Source organism: Rhipicephalus sanguineus, chromosome 8 (assembly GCF_013339695.2).
Source record: "Rhipicephalus sanguineus isolate Rsan-2018 chromosome 8, BIME_Rsan_1.4, whole genome shotgun sequence".
Taxonomy (NCBI): Eukaryota; Metazoa; Arthropoda; class Arachnida; order Ixodida; family Ixodidae; genus Rhipicephalus; species Rhipicephalus sanguineus.
In genome coordinates this window covers 104,292,618-104,318,924 of record NC_051183.1, presented here as the reverse complement: position 1 = coordinate 104,318,924, position 26,307 = coordinate 104,292,618, and the positions used below count along the sequence as shown (strand labels likewise).

The 26,307-nt window shown below is 44.0% G+C and overlaps 1 protein-coding gene across 1 annotated transcript in view; it reads right to left on the bottom strand.

Annotated features, from left to right (window-relative positions):
• LOC119402284 (uncharacterized) overlaps nucleotides 1-23,481 on the bottom strand; it is a 107,711-nt gene extending 84,230 nt beyond the window's left edge. The window contains exons 1-2 of the mRNA XM_037669434.1: nucleotides 23,402-23,481; nucleotides 6,936-7,119 (exon numbers count right to left, since the gene is read on the bottom strand). Of these exons, the coding sequence (XP_037525362.1) occupies nucleotides 6,936-7,064 (129 nt within the window). The 5' untranslated portion in view covers nucleotides 7,065-7,119; nucleotides 23,402-23,481. The remainder of the gene's footprint in view (nucleotides 1-6,935; nucleotides 7,120-23,401) is intronic.
• Nucleotides 23,482-26,307: the final 2,826 nt, after the last annotated feature.

Sequence of the window (26,307 nt, the reverse complement as noted above, 5' to 3'; positions counted from 1 at the left end):
TAGTAGCACGACATATATTTGTTATTTTTGGCAATGCTCGCTGTTTAATAGCGTATATAGGCATGAACATAATTTACAATAAACTTTGCGCGCAAATGAAGTAAATATTGCAACCGCATAACATCACTGGTCACCGCGAGCCGAGACAAGACAGTGTCATATCAAAGACGAATTGAAAACAAAAATGGCGGACTCCGGTGCAGAAGGAAAGCGTAGTGGTGACGGGCGTTTGGAGAGTGTTTTGGCAGCTCTCATTTGCTCCTCCCAAAGGCGTATGAGCACCCACGTCTCTGCGTTGGACCACGTTGTCTTCGTGGAAGTGGCACCCGTGGCACACGCCGCCGCAACTGACTAAAGAATGACTGACTTACACATGTGCAAGGAAGTAAACAACGCGATGGACGCGGCCATTGCAGGGCATGTGCTCCCGCATCCCCCTAGCGGACGTGACCGCAAACTACCTGAGGGCGAAAGTAGCGAGGTTTTTTGTTGTAGTATGGATTGTTTGAATACATGGCGGTATTCCTAATAACGAGAACCTATGTTTAAAAATACCATGATCGCCGCGTTTTGCATTAGCGTATTCATTTGCAATTCGCTGCTACCGAGGCTACACACTCCGTCGCAGCGAAGTGAGTTTGGCGAACGCACTTGCCGGCAAGTGTACTTGGCAGCGAGTGTCACTAAGCGTTCCTGTGTGACAGTGGGCAAATGACATTAGCGGCTAAGTGTACTCCCTCAAAGTGCGCATAAGTTGCCCTGTGTGACAGCGGTATAAGTTTTCTTCTCATGAACCTCGCTGCACCTTCCGGGCTGGACCTGCAATGTGTCGAAAATGAGGGCTTCATCTAATTGTTATTTTTGCTCGGGTGTTCGAATTGCTTTTCCTTTCTCGGAAGCCGACTCTGTGAGAGCGACATGTCCCTACCTTGTACGTTTCAAACAATGGAAATGCGGTCACACCCCTTTATTCCTCCCTCGTTTCTCCATTCCGCGTTTTCCATGTTATATTCTCCACTGACTTCACCTATCAGCTTCTTCTACTGCTCCTCCCTTCTGCAGATTGAGATAGACGGAGCAGCGCGCATCATGAACCATTGCAACTTACACCAGTTGCTGACTGGGTGAAATAATATTGCTCCTGTTGAGACATTACTTTCAGTAAAAAAAAATGTTATATCACTGTTAATACAACTTACCAACTCTTTTCACCAACCGACTGTTGCTTTAACCTATAAGCTACTTACGATGAAGCTTTCAACGCACGCAAGTTATGTCACACGCTGAAAATGTGTTCCTGTCATTGAATTTACGGCAATTTTCATACAGTTCTGACCGTCAGACTGGAATACTTAGCCTGAATGGTCGGAAAAGTTTGTGTGTACCAATGACCTTAGCAATGCATTTCTAATAATTTGTTTTCACGTGTCCGAACGACCAGAAGGCAGACATGCTTCTGTTGCGGCCGTTTAACTCAGATAGGCATACATGTAAATCGCTTCCGTCGTCATCGATATCGCGTGACGTCGGCGTCTGTTTCGTAAGTTTTCATTTAACAGACCAATAGGCATAAGGTCCTTGGATTATCTGTATGATTATCAAACACTGAACTATCCCTCTACATTTTACAATGACCGTTTGATTAGAAAGATAAAATATATATTCGGCATTGTTATTTATTATGTTTAACAGGTGTTCCGCGTCATTTTAATTCGACGGTTCTAAGGTTGAATGTATTTTCTTTACTGCGTTATTCAGGTAAACTGCTGTAGTAGGCGGTTGTTAGGAATAGGGCTTATTTTGAGAATGATCTTATCTTTATTGCAATAATACATTTCCTACTATTTCCGCGGACATAGCATGTCAGAGCGAATTCAAGCAGATGACAGGGCGCACATGTTCGTATAGCAGAAATATTTAGAGAGGTGTCAAGGCTAAAACATGACAACAAAATTTCTACCAAAATGCATTTTGCACAAGAGAAATGATTTCAAAAGGCATGGCTTCTAAACAATCGGATATCCAAAAAAACGAAGGACATGATAAAATATTTTGGAAAGAGATTTCGCGAACGTTGTGCCCCGCTTCTCAATTTCTTCTAATCGGGCACGACCTTCGTATTCCTCTCTAGCAATGGTGCGAGTAGATGGCACATAAGAGAGTTCTTTCAACGGAGTTAGGCCCTCTCGCGCAATTATGAAAATAATATTCGATATTTTTATTAAAACGGTGTCGGATAGCCACGCGACTATGTAATCTAAAAAAAAAAGAGTAATTAGACACTTTTTTGTCAGTCCTGGCATGCCACTTACGAAAGTATTTAAAGAAATACTAGAACTCGTTTTGAATGTCATTGTACTGTCGTCTGAGATTCGTGGGGCCCATGAGAGTGTTAAGCCTGCCCCTTTAGAAGGGGTCATATACGTGGCAATTAAGGGCTAACCGAAACAAGCAGCACATACTGTATTTTCTTCTTATAGTGTACAACAGAAATGGTGTTTTACCCACCCAATAATAGAATAATGTGCATTAAGAGCAACACATGACTGAATGTGCTGCTCACACCTCATGAAGTGAACTGCAAGTATGTAGCCTACAACTGATACATAGCAAGTATGTGGTACTAAGGGACGAAGTTGTTGCGTAGATTGCCGTTGCGGATTGTTTCATTATCCTTCGAGTACGTCACCCGGTATTACAAAACAATGATTAATGAATAAATGCCCGCGATAGAACCTCCGCGTTCTGCATCAGCAAAATTAAACGCGGCAATCATTCAATGTGGCGCTCATTTCGCGGAGCACCTGCAGTTCTTTGGGTCGGTTAGGCAAGCGCTATTTTCATGAAAGCATCACCCAGAACATCTGCCTTTTGGAATAACTACTGAAAAGCAGTTGGGCACAATTTCGCGTCTGAGGCACGTGGTTTCCGTTGCAGTCATCGAGTTTTGCAATAGGTGACGCACAAGTGTGTATTCTTTGTAAATAGGTCATTCCCGAATGAGTTATCGCAACATGTGTTCGCTCATATTTTTTCCTTTGCGATACACCAGGCGAAAGTGTGCGATTATGAAATTTAAAAACAACGGGCTTTTGTCGGACGCACAATAAGGGTGGGTCTATTGCAGAACTTCAATGAATTTGCGTTACGTTTGATTCCACTAACTTAGCTGCTGGGATCAACCTCACAAAAACATTGATTGAGAAATCAGTAAAGCCTGCCCATGCTCTGACATCAATGTTTGATGATGTTGCCGGACACCGCGAAAATATATTAACACGAATGATTTGATGGTTTACCTTGAACCGATACTTTAGTGTAACAGCCCGAAGGCAATTCACTAATGTATTTCGCGCCGCGCACACCTCACCCACTGTGGTCGTTCGACTAAGTTCACACATGGACTTCATCCTGTGCTTTGGACTTCATGGTATCTCTGTTCACTTGCGAAAACCAGCTAATAGTTTATTAAGGTGAAAGCCTTAAATGCCACGTCATACGCGAAAAGCGACTGTCTGTCAGCATGAATTGTTGGAAAAATGAAAGAAAAATGACAAAAAAACGCACAACGTACACCCGATTCTTCCATACGACCCACAATATGCATAACATTCACTAAAACATTGCGCTGTGAAAAGTGATTGAGAGCATTTCGGAAGTAATTGAGTGTAAAGACCAGTAACTGTCAGTAGTTATGATGTTATTCAAAGTAACTGTCAGTAATCTAAGGCAACTCGTGGTTATTCAAAACACGTGAGAAGAGTTAAAATAAATGAGAGTGATGTGGAGTTTTTTGAAGCGCCGTCGAATTAGTAGGGGCGTTAAAATAGTTCGGACGTAATGGCGTTTGCTGTCAAATTGCCTTAGCATACCTTAAGATAGCATGAGAGTTTTTGTGCGCTGTCTTTTAGCTCCCTACAATGCTTTAATGTGCGTGCGGTTAACGTTAGCCAAAATAACGCATTTAACATTAAAAAAAAGCGCAAGGAGAAGTTCTCGTGCTGCGCGCTATCGAGTTTAACATCAACAGCGCTAGTTAGCTCCCGTGGAGGCGTATAACCTATGTTTGTGCGTCGTGCGGTGGGCGAAAGTACGACAGGTTACTTTGTACAGGGATGCCCACTACATTTTATTCAAACCAAGAGAGAGAAAAAGGCAGATCTTTATTTACGGGAAGGCAGACAGAGGTCAGCTTGAGCGATATCATTCTCTGGCCTACTACTGTACACCGGGGGAGGACAAAGAGTAACGAAAGACGGAGGCAAGTTAGGGAGGTAAGTATACACACTACCATCAAGTTCGCGCAATGCTACAGCCGCGCATCCAGTCCATTGGCTTGTTGTAAGACTGTGACCACTCTTACCATCAGTGTTGGCGTCATGCCAAGGGCTCAACACAGCCTCATCATTGAATGGCCTATGATGAAACCGTTCAGACGAGGAAATCAATTTCTCTCGTCCAGGCGTGTATACTAGGCAGGTACAAAGTATACACACAAGGTGTTTTTGGCACTTGACAAAATTATTAGGCTGATGTGCTGGTTGCTAAGTTATGACAGTATATGGCAGAACACATCGAAGCACGAATAACACTCAACTATTTCCCTGTTCTTCGGCGATGTTCATGCCTCGATGTACGCTGTCATATTCCACCAAAGAACTGCTCTGTTGTCTAGTTCATATAATCTTCGCACGCTTTGCGTAAGCGGCATCCATCACCTTTCACTACGAAACGTTTTATTTTCCTGTTGGGTAGATTTGCTGAATAGCCAAACTCGCAACAATGTTAAACTTCAGTGGACTGCTCGGACGAACACAGCCAACATATAATATTGAAAAGAGGGCATGCAGATTTGCGGAAGACACATTTGTATCCTTCTTTTTGCGGCGTAGTCTGTATTCTAGAACATGCGCGGCTGCTCGTAGTCTTCGCAGGAACACAATTTTATGAGGTGTATAGGGAATTGTCCCTTGGTTGATTGAACTCTAATGTCGTATTAATTCTGTTAGCAATTACTTTTGAAAATAGCTTGTAGACAACGGACAGTAGGCTGATGGGCCTGTAATTTTTCAGGTCCTTGACGTCCCCTTTCTTATGGATCAAGATGATGTTGGCATTCTTCCAAGATTCTGGTATCCTCCCCGACGAGAGACCAAGGAACCAGGTAGGATTTCGTACAGGCTTCTCAACAATAGACCATATTCATACTGTCAATCAGGTGATAGAGAAATGTGCAGAATACAACCAACCCCTATACATAGCCTTCATAGATTACGAGAAGGCATTTGATTCGGTGGAGGCATCAGCAGTCATGCAGGCACTGCGGGATCAGGGCATTGACGAAACGTTTATAAACATAATGGAATAAATCTACAGCGGATCCACACCCACTATAGTCCTCCATAAAGAAAGCGACAGAATCCCAATAAAGAAGGCGCACGGCAGGGAGACACGATCACTCCAATGCTATTCACCGCGTGTTTACAGGAGGTTTTCAGGGCCCTAGATTGGGAAGAACTAGGGATAAGAGTTAATGGAGAGTATCTAAGTAACCTGCGATTCGCTGATGACATTTCATTGATGAGTAACGCGGGAAACGAATTACAGCTCATGATTACTGAACTGGATACGAAACTAGAAGAGTAGGTCTGAAAATTAATACGCATAAAACTAAAGTAATGTGGAACAATCTTGGCAGAGAACAGCGCTTTGCGATACGTGGCGAGACGCTGGAAGTTCTAAAGGAGTACGTCTACTTAGGACAGGTAGCAACCGCGGAGCCGAACCATGAGAGTAAAATAACTAGAAGAATAATGATGGGATGGGGCTCATTCGGCAAGTATTATCAAATCATGAATGGCACTCTACCACTCTCTCTCAAGAGGAAGGCATATAACAGCTGCATCTTACCGGTACTTACCTACGGAGCAGAAACCTGGAGACTTAAAAAGAGGGTTCAACTTAAATTGAGGACGACGCAGCGAGCGATGGAAAGGAAAACGATAGGTGTAACCTTAATAGACAGGAAGAGAGCAGAGTGGGTCAGGGAACAACGGGGGTTAAGGACATCATAGTTGAAATCAAGAAGAAGAAATGGATATGGGCCGGGCACGTAGCACGTCGGCAGGATAACCGGTGGTCGTTAATGGTAACTGACTGGATTCTAAGAGATGGTAAACGCGTGAGGGGGAAACAAAAAATTAGGTGGGTAGATGAGATTATGAAGTTTGTAGGTATAACGTGGCAGCAGAAAGGACAGGACCGGGTTGATTGGCGGAACATGGGAGAGGCATTTGCCCTGCACTGGGCGTAGACAGGCTGATGATGATGATGATGATGATAGGGAATTGTGATACATATACATGCCTAATGAAACTCCACATAAAGGCACGTGTTAGGTGATGATAATCGTAGCCTCGTGTAATACTCAGAGACCGTCGTTTAAAACGTACTTCACAGGGAGAGTTTTTTCGCCTTTAAACGTAGTCTACGAGCTGCCCATTGATAGATATAGAAGAAAAGTTGTGCATGTTTTAAACTAATAAATGTAAAGTGCCATAATTTATATCTAAACCCATAGCGAAACGAATTATTACAAGGAAGACAACCCGCACCTCCCCCTCCCACCCCCTTTTCTATTTATATAGGACATAAGTGCATTTTCAGGGAAACGACATTCACCAGTTGACAGTCTGTGGCCATGCGTTGTGACATTTATTGTCTTCCTTTTCCTTCACAGTGTGTTTTGCTGTGAATAAGTACTGTTCATATTCACACCTTCATTATTGAACGCAAGTTATTCACACTGAATTAATAATGAACGCCACAGATGGAGCTATGTTCTGTTATTTGCTCTGGAGCAAAAATATCGGGCAAATTGTTCATAGAACTGATACCCAATGGTCATGCTACGCACGAATGCAGCCAATACGTACCAGTGCCGGTTTATCACTCTGCTCTAAGAATCGCCTCTTGAAGTGTTGGTAGAATGACTTGTCTTGGGGCAGTTCTGCAACTGGGTAAGCCGATGATACCACTCCATCCTTTATGGGCACCATCATCATCTCCGCACTCGGCGTGCTTCTTTCGCGGAGTTGACTGCTATTGGGCTTGCCTATTCTGGAAAGCGCAATCATTACAATCATAGGTATAAATGTAAATATATTCACAACACCAAACCTTATTTCAATCATACCGAGGTATACTTTATAGTCGCGGCGTGTCCTTAATTTGAGGGACAAATTAGATAACAAGAGGACAGGTTAAGTTATTCATTCACTGGAATGGACATCATCAAAGTATAGTCGGTCTTCTTCAACAGTAATTGTTTTTATATGCTCATATGAACATGTGTAAGGTTTTGTTTAGTTAGCTTTAGACAAGGCTCCCTTATGCGACAACGATGGGTTTTGTTTTCTGAAGGGGCCCTGCAGCACTTTTCCAGCATGGTCAGAAACAGCTGCCGATCGCTAATGGAGGCTCCTGAAAATACGCGAGCCAAATATTATAGCAAAGCAAATTAATTTTCAAATTTAGCTAGGAATTGTTCTCCCCTCTTTCTGCAATTGATGCCATATACACGAATGGCCGTGCTATATACCGACATTCACAGCCATTGGCAGATTTGGGCATCGTGAGCTGTATAGTTGTATAGGCCACCGCGGGAGGCCTCCACGTGCTCGCTCACGCGCTCGCGATTACACTTAATGTAAGCTGCACGTTCGAAGGAAAAAATACAAAAAAAAATAATCGCAGCATATCCACGGAGTGAATGATGATGAGTGGGCGAAGCTGCGGAGGTTCATCGGTAAACCGCGAATCGTCCGTGAATTCTGCCCAGTACATCATCAGCGACGTGAGATCGGGCGTGTTTATACTAAAGGTTCGATGAGTTATGACGACTTGCAGCTCACTTTAATTTTACATGTACGCTGTGAATCTTCATTGCTTAGAAAACCATTGCTTTAGAAAAATCTGGCGTCTTTCGTTAAGCAGCTGGCGTCTTTTCGTTTTGCTTTAGAAACATCTGGCGTTCTTTCGTTCTGCTTTTACAGAACATCTGGCGTCAGACGTTGGTTTATTTCATCAATCAACGGCGTTTTGAACAAAATTTTTATTGTTTAATCACGCACAGGAGAAATCTCACCAGGCACTACCTTGGAGGTAAACAATGGCTGCTAATGGAAATGAGAGACAGAAGAAGTCGGCTTTTAGCTAACACTTACAATTCTACTTCTACTAAAGTTTCCTACTGGAACATGCCAAAGGCTGCTAATGGGGAATGAGAGACAAAAGAATTCGGCTTTTAGTTAACGCGCACGCTGCGAATTTTTATTGTTCAACAACGCACAGGAAAAATCTCCCACCGGCACCACCTTGGAGGTCAAAGCGTAAGACTTGTTACGGACTACGACTACTACTACTACTACTACGACGACGACGACTACGAGGGACGAACGGGTGCCGCCTTAAGGAGCTTCGCGCCTAAAAGTGCTCAAGGTCATGACACGAGCGTCACGTGACTTCTTTCCCCGTGACGTCCCTCCCTGCTTTCCTTCCAGCGCGTTCGTCGGGACGAGAGAAGAGAGAAAGCAATTACAGCGTGCGACGAATCTCTAACTCCACTCGTACATGACGGATCCTGTTTTTGCGGTGGCCGATTCGTGAGGCAAGAAACTCCGTTATGAAGTCATTCCATGGTTACTTGGAATAGTGCTGCAGGCTCCCTTTAAGTTCCCGAAACATCTGGTTATGCGCAACATGATTTGCTCATTTAGTGTTCTACCATCCTACCAGTTTAATCGTTGAATGCTTCAACACAGGATGCCGTTTCGATTGGAGGGGCTAGTGTTTCGAGAAATAAGAAATTGCATACAGGAAGGATAAGAGAATTTTCGTCAGCAACAAATCTTTTGTTTCTCGAACACACGCAAATGTGCTTCCAGTCATAGTGAACTGTAAAATGGAAGACGAATGAATGTAAGCGTTATATATTTGCTAATGAAGAGATAGGCAACACTGTGAACCTAAAAAAATTGTAGACAAGTAAACAGCAGGATACCTGAGTTGTTCCAGTATCTCTATCTGCATTGCCAAACTTAATTTTGTAATTTTAAGGCTACTTCGTGCTCCCGGCGCGCTACCGATTCGCGAGTCCTGTCTTTCTCGGGATAGTTTAGATTGGTATGCAAATGGTATATAGGTTATACGCGGCAGGATAACTCAGTCATCTGTTATTGCTGTAATTCCTGAACTTGTAATGCCACATAATATACGTGCATTACAACTAGAATATTAAGTCGGTACCCTGAGGGACGGTAGATCCAATATAATGATAGGACGTTCGCGTGTTATCTATACCATGTCTACACCATTCATACATGTATTTACCAAACAGAACCATACCTTTTTTCTATTGACTAGTTTTCACATGTACTCATCTGTACACCACTCAGTCAAATGCCCCGACTTAAGGATGCAAACTGCGTCAGTTTCAACAAGGTGCTCAAAGATATTAGTAACAGTCGTACATATTTGAGAGACGCAAGTCACAGGAGCTACCACTCTGAACTGCGTGTCCACTGGAACCAGTTTTTGTTTTTACATATGCCGTTAAAATGCGTAAATACGTGATGTGGGTGTCACGTGCATAATCAGTTCCAAGTTTTGAGTGTTCTGAATGTTTTGTGCTGTAACTTGATTAGTGCAGTAACAATTCAAGTGTAAGAATCCACTTATGCTTACATATTACTAGTGTTGTGGGACCATAGCATCCGAGCTTGTGTTGTAGCGTGTTGGTAACAGCTGGAGACCGTTAGCCGCACCACAAAAAATTACTGTTGCTACCGTACTGTGATCTGCAGCTTGAATACGAGCTACCAACTTAATGAGTATTCTTCCTTAAGCCCACTCTAAACGAAACTACGGGCCATAATCTCATCATAGACTTCAATTTCATCAGATGTTGTGCAACTTGGTCATAATTACTATCTACAAGGGACAACCATCCCAAATTTCTCTGGATTCTATTGAGAGTTTTGTAATTATTAAGAAGGGCTTTATCACGGGAATCCTTATTTTCTTTTGAAGACTGGAAGATTTTATATGATCCGACAAATCTCCTTGCAAACCACTTCGCAGAGCTTTCGGTTACACCAATCCATTTTGAAAAAAAAATACCTTGGAAAAATTCACGCCACGCTTTAATGTGTAAGTGTTTTTTTAAGTATGTTGTTTAGCGAATTGTTTTATTATTTACCGAGGACATACGCTCTTTTTGAACACACCACACTTTTAAAAACATTTCAACGTCCATCAAAATGGTCACGTTCTGTATTCCAATTACTGTAATCAGCCCGAAAACAGTTACAATACGACTCATCCGGTTTGGTATAGTGAACTAAAAAAAAGCCAATAATTCGCTGGTCTCTGATATGTTCCACTGAGTCAAGAGTATTTGGTTGAGCTGGAGTCGTAAGCACTAGCTCTTGAATTGCTTCAGGAGGAGAAAATGAAAAACGTGTTTTGTCATCACATATGAGGCATGTATATTGACGACATATACATTATGGCAAAATAGTTGTATGAGGCTGTTATGCCGGGATAATTATAATCTCCAGCGACATAGTAGAGACGCTGACCCGCTTGTTTTGCGTATACTAGAACATTGTCTACTCTATCCACTACTCCCACAGAACTTACGTATGTTCACTAACACCGATCGCTATCCATGGGTTTGGTGAGTAACGTGAAAATCATGCAGCGTATTCGAAGTAATTGTAATAATTTCTAAACGAATGTGTTTTTAACGCCCACATTACGTGCTTCGGCTCTGCAGCCTCACTGGTTCTTCCAAACCTAACGTAAATTATTTTACACATCAAGTTCGCTGCTAGCAATATTAGCTGTTAGCAGGCCATTCTCTACGAATATACAATAACCAGGGTTACCTGGTAGCAAAAAGCTCGACTGCTTGAATTAGGGACGCCGGATTCATCTTAAAACGACAAAACGAAAATAATTAGTTGTAGAAAAGAAAATTCCGCCTGGTAAGAATAAGTCGCAAAATTATGAAGCAGACGTGATCTTATATGAGACCCCAGAAATCCACTTACCACATCAACGATTCTGAATCGTCGAGGATCTGCGCGCAAATTCTCACTGTTCTTCGCAATCAAACCGCTTTTATGTGCCTTCACAGCTGCGTGGATTTCAGCGAGATCCTTTTCACGGGACATTGAGCAATGACTCATGAATCGTTGCGACTGACACAAATCGTGAGAAATGACTATGTGCGCATACACATGTGCGCAGGGACATCAACTCTGCAAGCCCTCTTGCATAAGATATATACCAGCACAAGTACAGACATATATCAGCCTTACATTTAGGTGTAAAGGTTACCAAACTATCGCGATTGTTGTCAGGTGCAAAAGCTTGCCGATATAGAGGAAACTGTGGGCATTGCGTAAGGGCAACATATTGAAAGAACCAAGCAAAAGTAGACGGTAATCAACAACAAAAAAAAGAACTTACCCGATACATCATGATCACTAAGCGCAGCACCAAAAATGTTTCAGCTGTGTTCCCTACTGGATTGCATTTGACTCACCCGACAGGTGTCTGCTTACGGATGATTTCATGTTGTCTACGAGACTCATGCGTGAGACATGACCAATTCCATAAAAAAAATTCGAACGCTATTCTCGTTCACACGCACATATGCGTGTATAGTACACTAAAACTCCACTCTAATTAGTGCGATTTTAAAATAAATGACTGCGAGCATTGCCATCTTTCGGAGAGGTCATCCTGTTTGTTGATTGTAGGTAATGGTAAAATATTTGTTGAGGTTGCTATGCTATGCTCTGCCAGCGTGCCTGTATAGCCGAGTGGCTAGGACGCTCACTATTGTATCGAGGGTACTCGGGTTCGTATCCCCCATCGTGAAGAATTTTCTACGCCAAGAATTTCTGTCTTTTCCTTCTACTATTTTCCTTATTTATTTCTTCCTTTGTCTCTATCTGTACTCCTTCACTTACCATTCAGGGTTATTACACGCCACGCCGGAGAAATCGGCGCGCGTGTTCTGGTAGCGAAGCATAAGATGAAAAAGAGCACGCGACGAGTGGCGGTAACAGGTATATGTAGACAAAGCCTGATCACAGCAAAATAAAATGATTAAGCGCGCGTGGCAACATAACATTCCGAGATACATTTCTTCAGACGTTGCAGTGGCTGACATCTTGTATCGTTGTGCTGTTTTTATAGTGCCACAGTCATCGAATTACCTCAGAGATTTGCATGTATATAAGGCCGTTCGCGTGCGTATTGTGTGTGTGGCTTCCACTCCGCGGCTCATGGATTCATCGTTAAGCGAGGCGGACGATGCAGTGCTGGCCAAGTCGAATAATCGTCCAAATGGAAGAGTTACGCCGTCATTTGTATGCCAATAATGCACGACACTGGAAATGTGTCCCAGAGGAACATGATGATACATCCGTCCAAATTTGGTGCATGTTACTTTTGCTTGGCACAGCACATTGCAGAATAAAAAAAAAAAAACATGGTTGATCCCTCTGTCATAGGAATCGGAATAACACGAAAGTAAAACGTGCCCTAACAGAAGTAACTGAATGTTTACTGTACATTGATATAAGAGAGTTTGTACAATGTATATTCATGTCTGGCAGCTATAGCCCCGTTTAACGTGGATGCACCCACTTTGATGCTTGGTGGTACATCTCCCTCCCGACGACTAACGTCCATGTTGTAGTAGTTACGCTGTAGTAGTTAACGGTGAAAGCGTAATCAGAGATCAGTTGTGATAGCCACAAGAGCGTCGCATATTGGACGCAGGACTCGGTCGCCATCCTGCGGCATCTTAAAATGTGATTGAACACCGCGGCCGCACTCGAGGGAAACGCAAAGCGCGTCGTGCCGCCCCGGTAGCCCGGCCGCAGTTTTTCTCGGGGCGAGCGTGTAGGCGGGGAACGCGGTGTTACAGCCAGGTGAGGCAGGCGCGCGTCGCAGAGCTATTTTTGTTTTGATTAGCGTGATGCTATGCGAGGCAGACGCTTTTACAACGCTTGAGTTAAGGTCGCCACGTCGCGGTATGTTAAGGTATTGACAAAATTGCACTTCTACTGAAAACGCGCCGAATGCGACGAACGTGTAAATCGTTGCAGGTACTAATCGCGGAAGCTACAGTGATGATGGATTACTCTACTCTGCCGCTCCCAGAGGGCAACACCAATCCGCCGACCAGGAGAGTGGTATATATAAAAAATAACAGCATATGCACGGAGTGAATGATGATGAGTGGGCGAAGGTGCGGAGGTTCATCGGTAAACCGTGAATCTTCCGTGATTTCTGCCCAGTACATCATCACCGACGTGAGATCGGGCGTGTTTATACTAAAGGTTCGACGAGAGTTATGACGACTTGCAGCTCACTTTAATTTTACATGTACGCTGTGAATTTTCATTGTTTAGAAAACCATTACATTAGAAAACATCTGGCGTCTTTCCTTAAGCAGCTGGCGTCTTTTCGTTTTGCTTTAGAAACATCTGGCGTTCTTTCGTTTTGCTTTTAGTAAACATCTGGCGTCTTGCGTTGGTTTATTTCATCAATCAACGGCGTTTTGAACAAAATTTTTATTGTTTATTCACGCGCAGGAGAAATCTCACCAGGCACTACCTTGGAGGTAAACAATGGCTGCTAATGGGATGAGAGACAGAAGAAGTGGGCTTTTAGCTGACACTTAAACTTCTACTTCTACTGACGTTTCCTACTGGAACATGCCGATGGCTGCTAATGGGGAATGAGAGACAGAAGAATTTGGCTTTTAGTTAACGCGCACGCTGCGAATTTTTTATTGTTCAACAACGCACAGGAAAAATCTCCCACCGGCACCACCTTGGAGGTCAAGATCTGGTACTAGCGTTACGACTGGTTACGCACTACGACTACGATGGACGAACCGGTGCCGCTTTAAGGAGCTTCGCCCCTAAAAGCGCGTTTGTAATGGCTGTAGAGACTTTACTAGTTAAAACTTGTGTGGAAGATAAAGACAATTGAACACGTTTTCCTAGACTTCTGGAGTGGGGTGTTTTTTGGGACATATTACAAAGAACTCTAAAAAAGAAGTTACCGTTAAATTCACATGGAATCCGGTTTCTCTCGGTAGAAAATGAAGATGGCGTACCTTACGACCTTATTATGCTCCTGGGCCTGCATAGTATATGGCAAACCCGAATGGCCTTTCACAATGCCGATGTGGAAGTCAGACCTGTTCGCGATTACTTTCGCGAATGTGTCTCTCGTTTTCTCGAAATGCAGAAAGTGCAGATGGATGTACCGGAGTGGGTTCCCAGAGTGGAGTCGTTGTTACACATGCCAAAGTTTTAACGTGTAGTCAGATAACAGCTGGTGGTGCATCATTGTACTGTTCCCTGGCTTACCATTAGTGTATGAAAATACTTTGTGAGGCAATAAAGAAAAAAAAGTGACCGTGGCGCAGTGGATAGCGCGCCCGGCATCTGTTGTTGCGGACCGAGCGGTCGTGGATTCGATGCCCGTTGACGGAATTTTTTTTTCTTTGCCATCTGATCGTGTACATTTTTCCGGCGTCACTACCGTGACAGAAATACGTCACTGAAGTCTTGGTGGACCCCGGCATAAAACACTTTCGTGCTAAAATATGAGTCTCATTTACTGTGGTCACTGCCTCGGATCGGCTACGTCGGCGTCGCTGCCCCTGGGAGACGGCACACACCAGCGACAAGCTGACCGACCAACTTTGGGCCGTCCGGCAAGCCGAAGATGCCGCCCCGGTCCGAGGGCTTCAAGCTGTCACCTGACGCCATCATAAACAATGGAGAGTGGGTCGGGACAGGGGTTACTCCCCTCTTCCCCCCGCCTCGCCCGAACTTTTAGTATAGTTTATCCATGCATTCATTCATTCATTCATTTACTAAAGCACGCTACGCAAAGTTACTATCGCAAAATTACTTTTTGGCAGAGGATCAGTCCCACGCATTCCCCGCCATGTTATTGTTCAAATGAACCAGATACCAGACCCAATCTTGTTTTTTACATTTTGCATATGGAAGTAAATTATAAAGGTGAATTGGCAGCTATTGTAAAATGAAACTGGACTTTACTTTTCAGCGGCGCATCGGCAATATCGATTACTGCAACGAGCACTCATATGGCGGCAATTTTATTTTATAGAGGAATTAAAGAAGCATGCGTACTAATATTGAAAACGTATTTCCTAAAAATTTAATTAACGCTTTTTGCTATAACTTTAAGTTGCATTAGATATTATAAAAATGAATTATGCGTTTCTTTCAGTAGGTTTTTTGCGAAAACAATATTGCCTGTCTAACGTCTTTATTTTCTTTTACGAAATAAAGATTAGCTTTCCTCTACTTTGCGGCCCTTTCACTCTTTGGAATTTATTGCCAATCACCCACAGTGCATTAGGCAACTCCACGAAGAAAATACTGACCGACCGACCAAACACTTAACCAAAGCAGCAGGTTGTGGTGCATCTGCTGGAATTTTCCAGACGTTGATGACTTGCGGATGCGTTTTATTGCTCAGCTTTAAATAAATGCGGTTGCGTTTGCGCAGCTTCCGGCTTGTAAGTGGACGTTTTTTTTTGTCTGGAACGTTGATTTAGATTTATGGCCGTTCACTTGTAATGACCTCAAAAAGCTTACAAGGAACGCTTATCAATTCACTTTGCAGGATCTTTCTCTATCTCTCTGACACGCACATATGCGTGTATAGTACACGAGAAACTAAAGAATTTATGTGACTAGGCGGAAGCAGTGCGTGATGTATGAGTGCATCTGGCAGGTTACCTCTTTAGGATTATGCGACAACAATTCATGAAAGCAGAGCAGTGTGGATGTACATAACCATCTAAATAAAAAAGAACATCGACAAAAAGTGGTAGTGAGGAAATCACAAAAAAGTTATATGAGATTTTTTAATTCGTTGTGCGACAGTTGGACACATACGTCCCACTTTTCTGTCTGCAGGAAAAATTTTTTCCCACCTCACCCTTTGCAATTAGCGCCATGATAATTCATTCATATCTTACCCAAGTCTTCGTAATCCCGAGGAAAATTCTTTTACCAGGCTTTCAAAGGGCGGAAGTAGTGTTAAAATGGCGCTGAATTTCGGCAATTTTTTATGATAGGTTCTCAATTTTCCACTTCTTGAGTCAGAAAGAACCTACCAATCAAAATGCCAGATAATTAGCTTTTTGTCTGAGTTTTCAGAGGGGCAATTTTAGCTTCCAGTCATCGCTGAAATCTATCGAAACACAATCCCCTGGAAAATTGCCACGCTCATTCCTCAGCGCAATTGCGGATATTCGTGCGAGGAAATATTTTTCTTGATATCATACAACTCTTGAAAAGTAGGCACATACTCAGCAGGGGCGTAGCCAAGGGGGGGGGGGGGGTTGGAGGGTTCAAACCCCCCCGAACTTTTTCAGTTTTGCTTGCGTATATATACACGCACACATACAAACGCACGCACGAACATACATAAAGTATGGTTGAACCCCCCCCCCCCCCCGCAGCAAAAAATTTCTGGCTACGCCCCTGATACTCAGGGACAACTGCCGTACTCGAAAATTTCGGCAGCCCAAGCAAGGGCAAGCAAATAGACAAAAAATGATTGATGCATACGGTGAAGTAATATTTACAAGAAGAGACCATGGCGCCATGAATGCTCACAGGAGGCGGAGGGGCGGGTGGTGTTTTACTGCTGGAAATGAGGTCCGCACAACTTCCCTCAGCACAACTTCAAAAGTGATACCCTGTGCCACTAGCTGCGTCCATTTGCACCACAAATACCCATTGATGCAATGACGAGATGGTGCCTTCATGAGACAGTGGGACAATGTTTTCCTACTTTTTGAAAACAGTCTCATGAGTCAGTGGGACATATATGTCCCATTTTCTTTCAGTAAACGACCGGCTCGATTTTGATGAAATTTGTTTTATAATATTTGCTTGTTGTTTACAACAATATACCACGGTGGGTTTTTACGTCATCGTGTCAAAAATATAGGTAAATCTACCAGGGTTAAAAGAGAAGTTCCCTTTACCAAACTGCCAGATTGCACTGACCATGGCAGCTGCTACTACCCTTGAAGAATAGGTCCTTCAGACCAATCGAGAATTCTAAACTTTACCCCGCGTGCTCCAATGATAGTGACACTTCAAGTATGATATGGTATGATAAACTTCATTGAGTCTCAGGGGGTTGCTCTGAAAGATCAGACCGATGCGCTGAAGAGAATTTCGCGCACGCATTTCCGCGTTTGCGATTACTTCTGGCTTCCACTTTCGGTTTTCAGTCTAGCTCTTGTAAATGTCATGGGGTTGTAGTTTAGCTAAGAAAAGCCTGTAAAAATTCGATCACAAATCATCCTCGACATCAAGACCACCGTACCTCTTCGTAGAAATTGGCTGGATGCGACCGAGAGAAACAAGTAAATTTTGCTCCATCACAGCGTTTCGGTGAAACACAAATATAGCAATGCTAAGTTGTATGTGTACTTGAATACCTTAGCATTGCAAAATTTAAGCAGGTATTTCTTCAGCCGTTATATTGAACGATCGCTTGTCTGGTTGTACTGTTTTGACAGTGCAAAAGTCGTCCATTGCCTAAACAAATTGTATACGCATATGGCCGATAACACACATATTTTCCGTGTAGCTTGGACGTAAGGCCCTGCGGGCGCAGTTCTAATCGCGCGGGCGGACACACAGTTGGGAGGGTTATGACACTCACGAGAGCTAAAGAGAGCACAGAATTTTTGCATTCGAAACAACCATAATAAATACAGTGAAACCTCGGTGATACGATCACAGCTACTACGATTTTCGGGGTGATCCGAATTTTTCATTGGCCCCGGCCAGGGCCCATTGGCCTGCAATGTAATGGAGTACGGTTGTTGTAAACCGCTTTTCATGCAGCGACGTTTCATACGAACGTACGCTACCGCCCAGGTATGAATGAAGAGGTGTTGTCCGCGTTGTCGCGGAAGACGCGCCGAGCACGTGCGAGCGCGGGAACGCAAGCGTGAGCACGGCCTCCGAGATTGTGTGCGCGAATCTTTGAGGCTGTTATGTGCCTCCGTGTGCCTTCGCGTTTAGATTACAGAGGACATTAGCGACATCTTTATTTTTTTCTAACGCGTCGACGCGGGCTGCTGTCATTGTATTGTGTTTACACGTGCCTGCCTCGTGCATCAGACATCCTATGAAAGGTGGACGAGGACCGAAAGAAGGCGAGGACGGTCTTGGCGAAGGAGTCAGGCCTCACAACGCCAACATGCACAACCGTTCATGTCGCACTTGTGTGGGCACCGCCGTAAATCTCCCAAAAAACATCCCCAACATCTACGCCATAACAAAATCATAACACAGGACCGTGGTTCTGTAATTTTGTGGCCTTGATCCATTGCGTCAAAGCGCTTTTTTTTGTTACTTTCGCTGCAGTACTCCAGTGTCATGTCAAAACGCATACGAAAATTTGGAATGGGCTACTGCTGTCGCGGGTCACAACGCACATGGTTCATTAATTAGGTGCGAGTGTACGGGTCGTATATTTACGAGTGCTGGTATGATTGCCGACATCTAAAAACATAACTGACAATCATTCGGGGTTCTTCCTGCCGTTGCTGCGGACCTCAAGAACAATAAACGAAAATGTAGCCCACCTTTCTTTCGTAGCCTGCTAATTTTCCATGCTTTCTGGTGATATGAATTTCGGATGATACGAATATTTTTCCTGGTCCCATGAGATTCGTATCACCGAGGTTTCACTGTATTACTTTTTAGACCACAAAAATGTTCAGCACCATAGATTTCCTTGGAGAAGTATGTGATAGGTTGCACAAAAATGTCTGAAGTCTCATTAACAAAACTGTATTGCCGAAAGAAAATCAACACAATTTTGTCACCGGTCTAGTTCCACGCTTTCTATTCTGCGCTATTATTGTAATCAAAGAGAGACCATTCAACTCGTTTTTGTAGACTTCCCTGATTTGGAAGTGAATGGAAAGTGTCTACCACTGAAAAACCCTCGCAGACTGGGGAGCCGCACCTCAGCTTTAAAACATCACTTTCCAATGGCGCGTCAGAACTATTGGTAACTACAAACATGCAGCACGAGATTGATATATTGCCGCGCGCGTTCTCTTTTTGTATTTCTATGTAACCAGCCCATTACATCTATAACCACTCCCTTTCGCATAACGTTCCTGAATGTCGGGTAACCTCCCTTATTTCTTTAGAATCTTCTGATAGGCTTGATCGCGCAAACACGAACGGTTCTGTTTCTTCAGGAACTAGCTCACCTACCAGCTGTAAGGCTCGAATGTTCGATGCCGCATGTATAAACGCTGACGCGCCCAACTGCAGATCAGATTATCGTTGGCCGACGCTCTGTTCACCGCCATCACTGTACAGTGTTCATTGTTTGTATTTATTGCTTTTGTCTATTTGCTATCTCTTGCAGTGTCAATTGCTTGACTTTTTGTTTCCCCTGGCAGAAATTTTACTAAATAAGAGCTTCGTCTTGAACACGCCGACTGCTCCGTTCGTCAAAGTCACGACCGCTTGACAATTGGTTAAGGTGCTGGTTGTTTGATGTTCCAGACGCCGTCGAAAAGCGGTGATCAAAGCGCAAGCCAACAAGACACCAACGGCATCGCGGATTATCAATCCTCCTCGTAGACCCTTTCAGCAGATCGGGCTAAACTTGCTAGGGCAATTTCCGACGTCGACGTCCCGCGAAGAGCGGAATGTATTAGCCACGGACTACCTCACCCGCTACCCCGAAACCAGTGTCCTGCCTGAAGGGAGGGCCGACAAGGTAGCCAATTTCTTCGTTCATGGCACCTTACTATGCCACGACGCGCCAGAAGTCCTTATGACCGACATGGGCACCGCTTTACGGCTGACCTAACCAAGCGATCTTGAAATACAGCCAGTAAAGCCACCGCCAAACCCAAGCTACCACCCATAGACAACCGGTCACACCGAGCGTCAAAATTAGACCGTCGCGGGCATGGTGGCCATGGACGTTGACGTCGAACACAAGACATGGGACGCCATCCTTCCGTACATAACATTCGCTATAAACACGGCAGTGCAAGAAACAACGCACACTACGCCATTCAATCTAGTTGACGGAAGGAGGCCCTCGACTACACTTGAAGCCATGCGGCCGAACGTCAACGACGAGGACAGCCTGGACGTTGCGCTCTGCCTTCAGCGCGTCGAAGATGCCCAACAGCTTGCCCGCCAACGCGATACTTCGGCCCACACAAGGTGAACAAAGAGAAAATATACAAACACCCGTTTGTAGCATGAAGCCACAAGGAAATCCATACGGATTTCTCCGAAATAAAGCATCATAGTTGCCGAAAAATTCGTCCTGGTCCGGGGTTCGAACCCGGGACGAACGCCTTTTCGGGGCGGTAGCTCTACCAATTGAGCTTACCAGGGCGCTAACAATTGGCAGCGCGAGGGCGAATTCATCGACAATTCGAAGCAACTGGACGCATATTGCAAATCAGTTCTGCGGAATCCCGCAAGGTGGCGAAAGGGTTAAGAAAGGGAAAGTAGACAACCACCCGTCTAGCAAGGTTTCGGTAAGTGCTAGTTGGTATTCAACACTAAACTTGCCAACAGCGCAGGATAAGACGAAGCGATGAAGGGACAAATCGTCTATGTCAGTTCTTTGTCTCTTCGCCTATTCCCGCGCTGTACGCAAGGTCAATTTAAAGAGTGGGATACGCTCGCGTTGCTTGCCCATCACTACCGCTACTCTCTTTGTGAATAAGTTACGTGCTCGTAGATCACTAATCCAGAATTCGAACTTCTGTTTCACTTCGCGATAGTGCTGGCATGTAATGTCTAATTTCTGGTGTAACAATCGCAACAGACAATGAAGGCAAGAAAAGCATAGTGGGTAATTTTTGTTATTTTTAACTGTTGTGAAGGAATTATGGCATAGAGGGAAAGTAATTAAAAGGAAAAAAACTAACTTGCCTCAGCATGGACCGACCTGACAGTCTTCGATATACGTAAGTGGAATAATTGCATAAATGGCTTACATCGAATTCCGTCGGCTCAACATAAACAAATTATCTAAGATTAAGACGTCGTTCTCAACTAAGCGTACTGTAGTTATGCTTTGTTTTAATGTACTCTAACATCCACAGGAAATGCCTAAAATAAATTAAACTTTTTCGCATCCCATTTGCATAGAAAACACCATAATGCAATATGTACAAATTTATTTTTAGTTTTCTTCTTTCTCTCGTTCGAACTGTCACCTGATTCATCGCCACATGTCGCATTGGAATGAGACTCGCAACGAGGTTGACGCCGAGTAGACAATCAACCATGTACTAAGTAACCAGCCCGACAGAGTGAGTTGCATCTACTGGAATTTCCCAGCGAAAGATGTCATGAGATCACAAGAGCCGATTTCGGCGGCGTACATTTCCACCCCGCTGCGCCGCTGCCGCCGCCGGCGTCCGTAACAGCTGTCGCGCACAATAAGGACAAAGTATTTAGGATAGGGTGGGATTTGAACCCAGCCCCTCTGCGTGCCAGTGGAGTATGCTACCGCACACGCACGCACATGCTCTAAACTCATGCGTGATTCGCAAAAATGGCCTATAGAGTCGTCATGTCGGGCAAGCAATTGCGTTAACAGTTGTATTATGGCAAGGTAGAAGAGTAAAATAACGACCAGCCGTGACAGAATGGGAATTGCGTACCAAGTGGAGTTGTTAATAGTGTGACGTGATTTGGGTGGAAAATTTCACGCGACTAATTTTACGTGATTTTATATCGCCTGACGTAAAATCATGTAAGATTAGTCACGTGGCCATGTGCCCACCAAAATCACGTCACGTGGCTGGTTTTACGCGATTTTGGCAGGATAATTCCTTTCTTTGCATTTCCACTTTTTTCTGTTTCTTCCCTTTCTTTCTCTCTCTTTCTCTCTTTATATACTTCTGCATATCTCCCTCTGTACTCGTTCTTTCGCCTTTTGTCTTTGTATTTCTTTATTCCATTTCATTCTCTATATTTATCTCTTTCTCTGTTATTATATATTTCTTTTTGCTCACTCTCTCTCTCATCAGAGTAATTGCCTCCCACGCCAAATTGGCGGACATGTTCTAGGAGTGAAGCAGAAGATCGAGACGAGGATGAAGAGAGTGTGTGCCGGTCCACAGACGTCAGGCTAGCGAAGGGCACAGGTGCCTTGCGCCTGGCCTTTTGCTAGCGGAAGCGAGTAGGTTAAGTGGTTTCCCCCTTTCGGTTCGCGCCACGTGGCGGTTCTAAAACCTTATATAGCTCCACTGTTTAAAACCCAGGTCTGCGTGGAACACGCAGCACAGTCACAGTGAAGGCTTGAGGAGCGGAATATCTGGAACCCGTTGAAAACACCCTTGGCGTGACTGCTGCAAGTACACAGTTTAAAGACGCCCACTGCACATTAAAACATTATAGCTTTGTGAAGCCGGGTATTACCAACTAATCCGTTACGTAAAACCACGTACCACTAGTAACGTGACGCGTTCCCAACAAAGTCACATAACACTGGTCATGTGACAGAAGACTATCATCATAATGAACCGGCACGTGCTCTCTTTGTCCTCTTTCAGTGAACTAGAAGGGAGGTAGTGGGATCACTGGCACTGATGTGCACAATGTGTCGCGACCGCCGTGTCGACCTGAAGTGTTGGTCGAGATCAATGCAGCGTATGTGACCAAGGATTGCTGGCGAGGAAGAAATAAGAGAAAACTTGCGAAACTAAGGAAAAGAGCAACAACTAGGGCTATCTAGCTGCCGATCAGCTCCGCTGTATGTTTATAACTACGCCTCCAGTGCAAGGTACACAATTTTGTTACTAGTTCACGCATGAGCTAGTTATTGTTACGTTGTTAGCACATCCGTTTGTGTACCTCGCCGGCTAGCAGCTTCTCTGCCTTGTTGATGTCTTCTTGCCTGTTTGTTTGTCTGGAACGTTGATTTAGAATCATGATCTTTCAACTTTGATCGCCTCAAGTACATCAAGGAATACCTATCGATTCTATATATGGGATCTCTGTCGCATCACAACAGACGCACGCGCGGGCGCATGCGCGTACGTGGAAGCTACACATCATTTCTATGATTTGAAGCTACATAAGCTTTACACGTACTACCAAAAACTACCATTTAACCGTTCAGGCGAATTATGCAGCTGGGTAAAAGAAGAGAAAGTGCGGACATTGCCTAGAGAAAACGCTTCGGAAATACCAAGCAAAACTGCACGTGAAACGACCGCTAAAAATGGACTTACGAGATCAACTGGCCTCCATTGTCGAAGGTCTGCACACGTTCCCTTCCCGAAGCGGCCGCGCTTGCATGACTTGACAGTTGACCATCTGTGAGTGTATCAATTTGTATGGAACAGTGGCAGATGGCTCATTACAGGTGGAACTTGAACGGAATGCTTGCAAACTCTATGAGGGCAACACCTGCGTCAAAATTCTGTTTCTCTGATGTTCGTTTACGCGGACTGACTAAAGGCATACCCCCCCACATATATATATATAGTAGTGGGAAAAGAATCAAGCGGACCCCGATGGAATCAGGAATGAAGAAACAAACTACGACTTTCGTTGGTTTGCCACTGTATAATTTCACTAACGTTTCGTCTGGTGGACCAGACTGACAAAGTCTGGTTCACCAAACCAACGGAAGTTGTAGTTTCTTTCTGCATTCCTTATATATATATATATATATATATATATATATATATATATATATATATAGCTGAACCCTCTTTGTAAGTCTCCAGGTTTCTGCTCCGTAGGTAAGTGCCGGTAAGCTGCAGGCTGTTATATACTTTCCTCTTGAGGGATATTGGTAGACTACCATTCATGATTTTATAATGCTTGCCGAATGAGCTCCATCCCATCCTTATTCTTCTAGTTATTTCACTCTCACGGTTCGGCTCTGCGGTTACTACCTGTCCTAAGTAGACGTACTCCTTTACAGCTTCCAGTGTCTCGCCTCCTACCGCAAAGCGCTGTTCTCTGCCTAGATTTCTCCACATTCGTTTTATGCATATCAATTCTCACCGGAGACGAATTACAGCTTATGGTTACTGAACTGGATACGGAAAGTAGAAGAGTAGGCCTGGAAAAAAAAAAAAAAAATATATATATATATATATATATATATATATTATATATAGTCAAGTAGATCCTCCGTGAGAAGTCACAGTGTTGTTTATTTCGACGTTTCAGCCAGAGTCTGGCTGAAACGTCGAAATAAACAACGTTGTGACTTGTCACGGAGGATCTACTTGACTACTTGCAACGCTACGGCCACTCCACCACCATGCCTATATATATATATATATATATATATATATATATATATATATATATATATATATATATATATATATATATATATATATATATATACAATAATAATGAGAACTAACAGACAATAATGCCAAGAAAAGTATAGGGGAGGTTTTATTAGTAAATGTAAAGTAATTGTGAAGAAAGAAAAGTGGACGGAAAGATAGCTTGCCGCGGGCAGGGACCGAACCTGCGACCTTCGAATAACGCGTCCAATGCTCTACCAACTGAGCTACCGCGGCGGCCATCTCCCCGTCCACTTTATAGAGTATATATGTGAATTTTAATGTGGGAGCGTCAGTCAGCGCCGCCAGTTGCCATGACGGCGAGTGTGGAACACTCTTGACGAGCCCTTGAAATTAACACTTCTTTCCTTTATATATAAAGACAGGAAAAACACGTAGAAGAAATAGAGGAGAGAAACGGAAAGAAATAGATCGAGAAGGACACAGAAATATAAACCAAAACAAAGAAGGCCACTTAGCCTCTTCATTTTCCTTTATTTGTCGTCGCAACACCTCGCAGGGGCAAATTGTTGTGAATGAGTTTTTCTCTGCCCACTTTAGCATTTGTCATATTATACCACTGAGGTGTAACGATGATGACCTCTGATTAAAGCACTCATGTACTGTGGTCTTCATTTCTGAATGAGAACCTTGAAAGAGAACCTGAATGAGAACCTTCTAGGGGCATTTTCAACTGTTGCAGGTTCACAATCTTTAAAATAAGCAGAACAGCGCTTACGCTAGATAAGGGGGCATCAGCATAGGTGATCTCACAGCTCAAAAGACTCCTCCACTAGCAGAGGAAGGCATATTGTGAAAACGCTAAACATAACGTAGCACCGTCTACGCGGCGGCAAAGTTGGCATCCGAAGTTGCATAACAGACAAGATAAAAACAGCCCCAACACCAAAGAACGTGCACCCAGGGACGCAGAAAGGCCAGGGCCATAACACTGCTATGGATATACGAGAGTCACAAGCAGGCAAGATTCACAGGCGTAGCTGGCTACTAGGAAAGCTGATGATTTCCAGCGGCAGTCGTCAACGCCGATGTCAAAGTTTCGCACGCAGCCAGTATCAAAAGGAAACAAAGAAAAGTGGCCGAAAAGTTTCATTGCCCTTGCCAGGCTCGCCTGGAAACCCAAATTCTTCTGAGCGGTTCGCGCACAGCCGGCTGAAATTACACCAAGACAAGAATTTCACCGCAAGCTTTTCCTATTCTCCAAAGCACATCTGAAGCTTGGGAAACATCCCTCACTGTGATCTCGTTCTCGGCAAACATGGGAGCACTCTGTTCTAAAGTTGCCAACTTTAACAAGGCGACATACTTCATTGTAAGGGACGTAATCCGCCTTTTTCATTTTGCAGTGCTGCCTCTGCCGGGGCGTAGTGAAAACGGCGGATTGGCCGTTATGGAAGAGCCTTCGCGGTCGACGCAGGCAAGGGCAAGGTAAAGAGCTACAATGAAACTAATAAGGCTTTCAATCTAGCCCAACAGAGTATAACTCCGCCTAGTATAAAATTATGCAGATTCCAAGCTACCATCTCGCGGCAGCTGTAGACTGACGCTTATTCAAACCATCACGTCATAGATTGAACCCTGGGATCTATCGTGACAGTACCTACAAGGTCCGTGACATAGAACGCGCTACACTGAAACGCATGCTCTGGGAATGTGAGGAAAATAATAAAGATATTATTCCCGATGTTCTCTCGGTGAGGTGGGCCGATGCCCTGGCAAGGCATGGCATGGACTAGGCAAGGCATGGACATGCAGACGTGGGAGACCTGAGGCCGACTCGTCAAAATGCAGAACACTCAATAAAC